At 43.0% G+C, this 10,894-nt stretch overlaps 1 protein-coding gene across 1 annotated transcript in view; it reads left to right on the forward strand.

Moving 5' to 3' along the window:
- Positions 1-10,894, forward strand: part of LOC122732040 (basic proline-rich protein-like) — a gene marked incomplete at its 3' end in the record, with an annotated part of 36,624 nt that overhangs the window by 24,070 nt on the left and 1,660 nt on the right. Inside the window, exon 2 of the mRNA XM_043972234.1 lies at positions 10,819-10,894. This exon is cut by the window's right edge and continues 1,660 nt beyond it. Within this exon, the coding sequence (XP_043828169.1) occupies positions 10,819-10,894 (76 nt within the window). The remainder of the gene's footprint in view (positions 1-10,818) is intronic.

A 10,894-nucleotide genomic window follows, 5' to 3' on the forward strand; every position in this document is an offset into this window, starting at 1 on the left:
TCATGATATACCTGGATTTCAGTAAGAGACTGACAAAATCTCTCACTATATTCTTATAAATAAGATGAAGAAATATGTGTTCGGTCATACATAATACAATTAGGTGAATCTGAACCTGAGTGAAGGTCCAGAACCAGAATGGTGATGGATGGATGGATGGATGGATGGATGTCAACGAGATTCTAGAATTCTCTTAGACTACCATACAGCTCTGCCCTTAATCCTATTCCATCAATATTTATATAAATGAATGGGTTGGATGAAGGTATAGATGTCAGGTTAATCGGATTTGTGAATTACAGAAACCAGCAGATCACAATCCCATGCATTTATATAGGCCTTTAAGTTTAGAAAGCACTATACAAATGTTAGACACTGTATAAATCTCTGCCTAATTATGAGTGCTAGATTATACAAATACAGACTGAACTTTGGTCCTTGCTATAAACTTTATGAAATTTAAATAGTAGCTAATATAGACTGGGTACAGATTAGAGGCACAATAAATGCACATTGATGGATAATTATGGAGAGCCAAATAAACCACAATTTATTGACTGTACCAATAACGATATTTATCCTAAGAAAGAGAATTCAAACAAATTGGTAAAATTCCATTCCATTTTCCTCATAAAGGTGGATGTGTCTTTTTGGGGGGAGAGGTGGAGGCGGGGCAATAAGGGTTAAATGACTTGCCCAGGGTCACACAGGTAAGTGTCAAGTGTCTGAGGCCGGATTTGAAGTCAGGTCCTCCTGAATCCAGGGCTGGTGCTTTATCCACTGCACCACCTAGCTGCCCCAAGGTGGATTGTCTTATCCCATAATTAAGACTGTAAGCCCACTGAGGACAGGAACCCTGTGTGTTTTCTAAACCTTATACTAACCCAGTATTGAACCCAATGCTTAATAAATGTACGTTCAATAGAATTGAGGAACCAAATTTAGAAGGTCTGATGCTCTAATGGATTCCTGATTGAGCTCTTCAGTTTGAGTTCTGTATACAAAGTCCCCCATCTTCTCATTCTCTGTGATGCTTGTTTCTCTCATCTAAGGAATCCTCCATCCAGGATCTTTATGGTAGCCTGGCAAGTCATTCTTGTGGGTTTTAAAGGATGTCCTAGACACTTCTACAACAGTTGAATATCCCAACTGTGATCCCTCCATAATCAGCCCACCTCCTTTTCCAGTCAAACAAACACCCCCTTGATGATATCTTTGATGTCATTTCTCACACACCAGTGGCCTCCTTACACCCAACCCCCATCTCTCCCTTTGGACCATGGGTAATTGTGATTTTTCTGAGATCATGATGTCTCTTGAGGAGCAATAAAGAGAGTGTTGGAAGAACTCAAATTCAAATCTGCTCTTAGACACTTACTATCTCCATGACCCTGGACAAGTCACTTAATTTCAGTCTGCCTCCATTTCCTCAGCCGTAAAGTGGGGATAATAGATAAGATGTGTAAAGTGTTTAGCACAGTACCTTGCATATAGTAAGTGCTTAATAAATGCTTGTTTCCTCTTCCCTCCCTCCATGATATACAACCATAAGATGAGCAAATGTTTATATAATGTTTAAACGTTTGTCCATTAACTTTTCAGGCATTATCTCATTTGATACTTAAAACAGCTCTGCGAGGCAGGTGTTTTTATTTTCTCCATTTTATAGATGAGGGAAATGAGGTTTGGAAAGGTTAAATGATTTGCCCGGAGTCACACATAGAATAAATGTTTGAGATAGAATTCAATAGAACATTATTGGGAGGACACGGGGGCTGAAAAGATGGGTTTTTGTGTCAGGGTGCAGGCTGGTGGGGAAAAAAATGTTTTTGCCATGATGAGTCAGAAAAACATATTTATTTATAGAAAATATAATGTTTCAAAATTCCTTTGTTCCGTACTAAAGGGCAACTGAATTCAGATCAAATGCCACGACTGTTCTCAAAGAGGCATGGAAAAAGCTGTGGACTGGGCACAATCCTCACCTATAGGTGTGCAATGTTGACCCACAGATGATCTGGGCTCACCTCCCAGCCCTACCACTGGTTCCCAGTGTGACTCTGAGTGAGTCCCTTCATCGCAGTGGGAGGGGTGGAAGAAAAAAAATCAGGATTCTATATTTTGGGCACAAGCCTGCTAGAGGCATATACTTCAGTAAGTCTAATTGGAAGTGTCACTGCTTAGAGAGAAAATCCAAGGGGACAGAAATTCATCCTGCTTTTGAAAATGTCTCTCACACACAAGCCCTACTGGAGTTACACTTTCTAGAATTCCTACACAAAGGCAAAGTTCCACAATAAGATAAAACATCTTTACGGAGCTCCGTAGGAAGTTGGGTTATCAGTCTTGATTCTTCAGATAGAACAATAGTTCCTTTAAATGTCTCTGCATCCTGGAGAATCATTTTCCTGAGGCATTCAATCTGGCCAAGGGTGGAGATCGGTAATTAATTAGCTTAAACCTGTCTGTTCTAAAGCTAGTTACCAGCCTAATGCATTTCCTAGGAGTTTAGAGCTTCATTTTACAACCTGACCCAGATTTTTCCTCCGGAAGTGGTTAGGCTTTTGATAAGAATAATATGAAAAGATTAAGGTGTAGGACATTATTTCAGACCTCGTAGTTAAAGGACCGATAAGGTTTCTCTTTCTGGTAGGATCAAAGTTTTCAGACTACAGTATTGTTCTAATATTATGTTGTAATATATACTCTGAAGAAGAAAGGGGCTGGAAGGGAGTCAGTTTGTTTCCACTCAGCTCTAAATTCACTATCCTTTGTTCCTATAGAGTAAATGCTGGACATTTTCCCATACTCAATTGAGGTGTGTGTATGTGTGCAGGGGCTATATAGGGAAATGAAAGGATTTTGTTTTTAATTGTTTTGGAAATGCATTTGTTCGTTCGACCCGTAAATGACACTCTATGTCTCCCAACTTTGAATTCACTTGATAGGTAAGTGGAATCAGCTGCTTCCCACAGTATAATGTAGTGGGTGCTATGAAGCCCCAGGGAGGACTTTGGTCCCTTGACTTTCATCCAACCCCCTGAAATTCTCACTTTTAGACTTACCAACAGATTCTGCAGCACAGATAAGGGCTCAGAGAAAGCCTACCTGGGAGCCCGAGGAGGATGTTGGAGTGGGAGGTTCCTATCTGTGGCTATCAGCACATGGGCACAGATTTATGTATGCTCAGTAAATACTTGTGGGAGGGACAGATGTTTGTTCACTGTAGTCTGGGAAGGAAAACAGCCAAGTCCTGAGACTAATTGATAGGACAGAAAGGGGCTAGACCTAGAGTCATGGAATACCATTTTATAGATGAGGCAATTGAGGCTGAGGGCTGCTTTGACTCTCTTCCCTCGTCATCCCATCTAGGCTGTGTGTCAGCCAGCCGTCACAGGTAGACAGACAAGATCCAGTTCATTAAGTCCTTTCATTCTGCTGCCTTAGCTTCTTAGTAATTTCTAACTTCTTGAGGCTAGCCGGCTTCCACCAGAACCTATGGGGCTGGGGGGTCTGGCTGAGACCCCAAAGCTTACCTCTGGGCTCAGGCTTGGGATCCCTTGTCAATGTCAAGCAAACATCTCTTTTTCTAACATAAAGCAAACAGCTCCTTTCTAACACCCTCAAAGTAAATTGAGGCAAGACCCTAACTCCCAGTACCTCAATGTGAGTAAACAAGGAGCAGTCCTGGCCAGGTGAAGGATTATACAAATTAAACTTCTGGTTTTCTCCCTCCTCAGAACCCTTCTTATAATTCTCCCCCTAGGTCAGTTGCCCAAATCCCCGGTCCTTGGTACTGCCCACCTACACCCACCCACATTCTTTCTTTCCACCCTTCTCTCAAAACTCTTCTCTCCCGTGTTCTAGTTTCCCAGGATATCAATCTCAATGTGAGTCTTGGGCACTGATCTTATTAACTAAATCCCCCATAAGGTGTCACTGGGTAGCTTAACTGGTTACTCTTCCAAGGGCATATTTGCATTTTAATAGTCAATAAAATAGTCAATAAAGATTTATTAAGGCTCACTATGTGCCAGGCACTGTGCTAAGTACTGGCAATACCAAAAAGAGGCGAAAAACCATCCCTGCCCTCAAGGAGCTCACAATCTAATGGGGGAGACAACAAGTAAACAGATATGCACAAACACATTAGGTAAAGGACAAACAGGAAACAAGTGAGGGAGGAAGATAACTAGAACTAAGAGGGTTGGGAAAGGCTTCCTATAGAAGGTGAATTTTTAGTCCAGACTTTAAGGAGGCCAGATAAGCCAGAGGGCAGAGATGAGGAGGGAGATCATTCCAGATATGGGGGACATCTCTCTGTGTGTTTTTTTTCTTTTAAGAACACAGTGCTGTCAACCTAAAGATGGAGCCATCCAAAGTCAAAGAGGAGAATGCCCTTAGAACAGAGCACAGAGAACGTCAAAGGTGGGAGAGACCTTAGAACATAGAACAGCAGAGCTACAAAGAGACTTAGCACATAGATTGTAGAGCATCAGAGTTGGGAGGGACCTAGAATATGGATTATCAGAGATAGAAGACAATAGAATCCCAGGGCTAGGAGGGACTTTACATGATATGTGGCCCTGTCACTAGATGGGAAAACTAAAGCCCCCAAAATGGCCTTGCTCAAGGTGACACAGTGTATAAATGACAGAGCTGGGATCTGAACAAGGTCTCGTGACTCCCCACCCAGGGCTCTCTCCTGCCATTGAATGCCAATCTATTTTGCAGAAATTTTAATGGGGAGGATTTTCGGGCTCTAGGTTGAACCAGTAAGGGGAAATCTTTTTTTGAATTTATGGAGGGTCTGAGGCAGTTAGGTGGTGCAGTGGACAAGGCACTGGACCTGGATTCAGGTAGACCTGAATTCAAATCTGGCCTCAGATACTTGACACTTACTACCTGTGTGACCCTGGGCAAGTCACTTAACCCTCATTGCCTTGTAGCAAAGAAGAAGAAGAAGAAGAATGACTAAACAACAACACAACAACAACAGTTGTGCTAAACAGATATAAAGCAATCCCTGACCTCAAGGAGAATAGATTTCCTAGGGAGAGACAACATGTACATAAATGCAAGGCTATTTGGGGGAGAGGTACAGTGCTAGGTACCAGTGACTATACAGATTAGCCTAAGATGTGCTGGTCCCTACCCTCAAGGAACTCAAATTACTAGATATAAAGCTTAAAGTGACCTTAGTGATCATTCAATCCAGTTTCCCCCAACTCTGTTCCCATTTTACAGATGAACAAACTGAGGTCCAGAGGTTAAATGGCCTCAGCAGAGCTTAGCTTCCAATCCTGGTCCTCTAATGCCAACCGGTCCTCTGTCCACTAAACCACAGAAGAAGATAGCAGGCTGGGTTAGGTGGCAGAGTAAGAGGGGTCTCGGAGAAAGGGGAGACCGGTTGGTTTGGAGTAGTCAGGGAAGGGTTCTCGGAGGAGGAAGGGAACTAGAACTGGGCCTTGAATGGTGGGTGGGTGGGAGGGAGGGAGGAGAGCAAGGAGGAGGTGAAGGGGCTGAACATGGAGAAAGGAAAACGAGACTTGTCTGGGGTGGGACAGCTACCCGGCCCGCCGGCCGGCCGGAGGGTGGATCATTTGTGCTTCGTTCACAGAACATGAGACCAGGGACTTGGGCAGGGGAGAATAAATCCATTCAGATCAGCTCCTTTAGGTTCCTCAGGCTGGAACCGTGGAAATGTTCTGCTCAGAAACAGGAGAAGGAATGAAAACACAAGGCAGGAAAAGGGCCTCCGGGCAGCGCTGGAAAAACCGTTCTGTTTAGACTGAAGTTTTCCATGGAGCATTTGCGGTTCTGAGAAATGAGCACATTACGGCCTGTGATCACCCAGGCCTGAGTCTTTCATTCTGGGGACTGTTTACCTGGTCACAGTTACAGCCCCTGGAAGCCTCCATCAGTCTGGGGAAGAGGGCTGGCCCTAGCGCCAGCATCAGGGAGGGTGTCGGGGTCAGCGGCAGGTCACCAGAAATCTCTTTGGAAGAGGCCCTTGTATGCAGCATGGGGGTGGTGTCCTGCACCCCACCAGAACTCACATATGGACTTGCTCAAACCCAAGAGCCAGAGGGACTGAGCGGGAGAACCTTGGCTAGCGGGGTCCTTGGTCATCATGGAACCCAACCTCTTCCTTCTATGAAGGAGGAAACAGAGTCACAGGGAAAGGAAGTGACCTAGCCAAGGTCATCATAGCCAGAACCCTGTTCTTCCAACTCTCAGGTCAAGGTTTTGCCTCTTACACCACCATGCCTGCAAGCAAAGAGAGAACTGTGGCTCAGGATTGTAGATGTGGAAAGGACTGCTTAGGTCACGAGTCAGGAGCTGAAAAGTCTGACTCTGTGGCTTATTGGTTGTGTGTTCTTGGATGAGTACCTTAATGCCTCTGGGTCCTAGCTTCCTTGTATGGAAAATTAGAAGATTAGATGACGTTATCTCTCAAGTCCCTTCCAATTGCTTTGGCACAATGTTTATTGAATTTTAAGGTTTCTCCTAGCTCCGACATCTTGTGTTCTAAGGTCCCTTTCAGTTCTAACATTTTGTGTTCTAGGGGCCCTCTCAATTCTAATGTTCTGTGTCTAAGGTTCATCTCAGCTCTGACATTTTGTGTTCTAAGGTTCCTCTCAGCTCTGACATCCTGTGTTCTAAGGCTCCTCTCAGCTCTGACATTCTCTCTTGGTTCTCTCATATCATCATCGGAGGTCCCTTGCAGCTCTGACATCTAATGTTCTATAGTCCAAGATCCCTTCCATCTCTCTCTGCTCCGACGGACCTCTTGATTTGGTCCCTCCTTTAACAGAACAGACGTGGGTTTTGATCCCTGATATTGACCAGTTTCCTTGGAAGTCAAGGTTCTTCAGCTTCCTTCAGGAGGCTAATGCTCACCTTTCTGGACTCTTGCCTGGAAGCAGGGGACTAGACAAGATGACCTCTGAGGGATTCTCCAGAACATGGATTCTGACCAGGAAACCACATTGGCCATGATTTTAAAATTAAAAGAAAGAATGAAGGAAAGAAAACCAGAAGCTGGTCTCTGCCACGGTGAATATTTTCAGACTGAGCCCTCTCTCCACTTTCCCAAAACCTGTCATTCCACTCATTTCCATGGCGGCAATGACTTGTCCAGCTTCCAGAATAAACACAACGTGGAGTGAGGGGAGGAAGCCAGTGACTTCAGAGGTTTGAGCGCTGCCCAGCCTGATCCAGCACAACTGAACTCGTTTGGGGCTCCTGGCTACTTCAGCCAGAATTTTTTTGCCCACAATTTTGTGCTAGATCTCTGAGGCCCCGAGCCGGCAGGCAAGGCACCACTCACCTTGCAAGATCATAGGCTTTCACCCAAAAGGGACCCTAGAAATCATCTACTTCGACCTCTTCATTTTGTAGAGAAAGAAACTTTACCTTTGTGAAGTTGTGGGGAAAGTGCTGGACTTGGAAAACCCAGGATACCTGGATTCAGGTCTGCTCTTCCAACATGTAGAATAGAGCTGAATTTTATGGGGCTCATTTTACATATGGGGAAACTGAGGCAGAGAGAATTTCACAGTCAACATGTGGCAGGGCTGGGATCTGAATTCAAGTCCTCTCTAATTCTAGCAAGATTTCCACTGCTCCACCCTTCTCTAAAGCACACTATATAGCAGCTGAGGCCAACCTGGCCTCACTTACTGCCTCACCCCGGACCTGCCAAGCCCCAGGGCTCTTTCATGAGACAAGGCAAACACAGCAACTCTACACACCAGGCCCAACAATGGATCTTTGTTTCCTGGGGAAGTTTGTTCAGTTCCAGGGGATTTGAACAGGAATTTGTGGGATTGCAGTTGATGGGACATATTAGACATGCACGGGGCTTTGATCTATGGCAGATCAAGAACTTCTCTAGACTCACCCAGGTCTTTGTGTCTTCATTGTCAGAAGCTGAAAAGACAAGGATAAAGAAAGTTTTGACCTGAGGCAGAGGAGAGAAAGAAAGAGTGAAGGAAGAGGCGACATCTGACCGTGGAGGTAAAGCTTTCTGTCTTTTTCTGGCCCATTGAGTGAAGTTGAGGATCACACTGTCACCAATGGATCTCAGCTCCTCGTAGGTCTGAGCCAAATGTCCCAGTGATTAGAACATTCATTCATTCATTCAACAAACACTGACAATCTACTGTTATAGGACCTCTGTGCTGCAGATGGGCAGGAGAGAGTAATAATAATAATAATAACAACAATAACAGCTCCCATTTCTTTAGTGTATTAGGGCTTATGATGCACTTTTACCAAAATAACCCTGTGAAATAGGTAATTTATTAGCTTCCCATGTTCCAGATGAAGAAACAGAGGCTCAGGAGATAGTGAAATGCCCGTGTTCATACAGTTAATGAGGAAGTCGGTGTGGCAAAGTGTATATAGGCTGTGTTGGACTTGAAGTCAGAAAGACCTTTGTTCAAATTCCATCCCAGACACTTACATGATATATGTACCTGGGACAAGTCACTTCTCTTCCATTGCTTCATCTTTAAGGGAGGGGGTTGGACTCAGGGGCTTCCAAGATCCTATCCAGCTCTAAATGTTAGATCCTATGATCCTAAATGTTGGATGAGTAGACTGGAACCCAGCTTTTCTTAAGCTAAGCCCAGTGCTTTTCTGGTCATATGACAAAGGCATAGGATCTGCCTCTGAGGAGTATATAGAGCAAGGAGGAAGGCAAGCAGGAAATATGATACTCAATGCAACAGAAAGAAAAGTGGCCCAAGCTTGTAAGAGGAATGTCAGCACATGAATGCCCTAGATTTTAATAAGGAAGAACGCTGACAGCCTGGAGTAAACAAATCCCTTGTAACAAATACACATAGTCAAGGAAAGCAAATTCCCACGGTGTTCTTCTCCAAAGACGTATGTCTCATTTTGCAGCTTGAGTCTATCACCACTTTATCAGAAGGTGGGTAGCAGGTCTCATCACTGGTTCCCTTAGGTGATCATTTCATTGATCAGAGTTTTGAAGTCTTTCAAAATTGTCTTAAAGTCTTTACATTGTTGTTATTGTACACATTAGTCTTCTGGTTCTATTTACTTCCCCCTGTATCAGTTCATACAAGTCTTCCTGGATTTCTCTGAAATGGTTTGTTTCCTCTTTCACACAATCCAATAATATTTCATTACATTCATACGCCATAATTTGTTCAGCCATTCCCTAATTAATGGAAACCCCTGTAGTCTCCAGTTCTTTGCCACTACAAAAAGAGCTCCTATTTTTTTTGTATAAATGGATCCTTTCCTTCTTTTTTAAAGTCTCTTTGGGGTATAAGGTTGATAGTGGTAATGCTGGAAGTCAAAGGATAAAGACAGTTTAGAGATTTAGGGGTGTGGGGTTGGTATGGTTCCAAGTAGTTTTCTAGAATTGGCTGTACTAATTTTCAATTCCACCAATGATGCATTGATGTCTTCATTTTTTAGCAATCTCTGACAATTGAATGGATATAGGGTAGAACTCAGAGTTGCTTTAATTTTAATTTCTCTAGTTATTAATGATTTGGATTATTTTTTCATATAGCTTCTATTTCCTCCTATAAAAATACCTGTTCATATTCTTTGATTATCAGATTGGTGATTAGCTCTTATTCTTGTAAATCTGAATCCATTCTTTATATATTTTGAAAATGAAAAACCTTTATAAGAGAAATGGTATAATTTTTCCTCCCTTCTTATTTTAATTGCATTGGTTTAATATGTGCAAAAACTTCTTAATTTTCTGTAATCAAAATCCCATTTTATATTCTGTGATCCTCTCTATCCCTTATTTGATCATTAATTTTCCCCCTAGCCATAGATCCAAAAGGTATTTTTGTCCTTACTCTTTTAATTTCTTTTTTTTTAGTGAAGTAATTGGGGTTAAGTGACTTGCCCAGGGTCACACAGTCCTTTAATTTCTTTATGCTGTTACCTTTTAATATCTAAATCCTATAGCCATTTGGATCTTATATGGTATGTATGGTATGAGGTGTTAGCCTTTGCCTAATTTCTGCCAGTCTGCTATCCACTTTTTCCAGCAGTTTTTTCCCAAATAGTGTGACTCTCTTATTTTGCAGTTGAGGATATTGAGATGTAGAAAGTTTAAATGATTTTCCCAAGGCCTCTCAGGTAAAAAGTGGCAAATCTGGGATCATTTCAGGGCTTCTTAGGAACAGCATTTTCCAGCTGAAACACTTACCAGATGGGTGACTATGCGAGGGATTTGCCCTCTCTTAGCATCCCTTTTCTCCCCTTTAAAGTGATAATAATAATAGGTCCAATACCTATGTCCTAGGGTTGTCATGGGCAAAGCACATTGGGAACCCTAAAGATATTTAGAAACAGGGGGCAGTTAGGTGGTGCAGTGGATAAAGCACTCAACCTGGATTCAGGAGGACCTGAGTTCAAAGCTGACCTCAGACACTTGACACTTACTAGCTGTGTGACCCTGGGCAAGTCACTTAACCCTCATTGCCCCACAAAAAAAAAAAAAGATATTTAGAAATGAAGTTAACTCAATTCTACACATATTCTATTAAGTACCTCCTTTGTATCACCAGAACCTAGCACAATGCTTGGTATATAGTAGTTGCTTAATACATTTGTGTTCATTGATTGATGTCCCCCAAACTGCATGATTCTAGAAATACCACCTATGTACCTGAAAAGGAAAAATAAGCCCTGTCCTCGAGGAACTTACATTCTACTAGGGTGTGCGGTGACAAAAGAACCAAAAGGCAAGGAAGACCCCACTAGGATTTGAAAATCAACTTCCTGCTCACGAAGCGGGTATTTTAACCATCTAAGACAGTTTTCCTCCTCCTCCTCCTCTTCCTCCTCCTCCTCCTCTTCCTCCTCCTCCTCTTCCTCCTCCTCTTCCTCC

Source organism: Dromiciops gliroides, chromosome 6, assembly GCF_019393635.1.
Source record: "Dromiciops gliroides isolate mDroGli1 chromosome 6, mDroGli1.pri, whole genome shotgun sequence".
Lineage (NCBI taxonomy): Eukaryota > Metazoa > Chordata > Mammalia > Microbiotheria > Microbiotheriidae > Dromiciops > Dromiciops gliroides.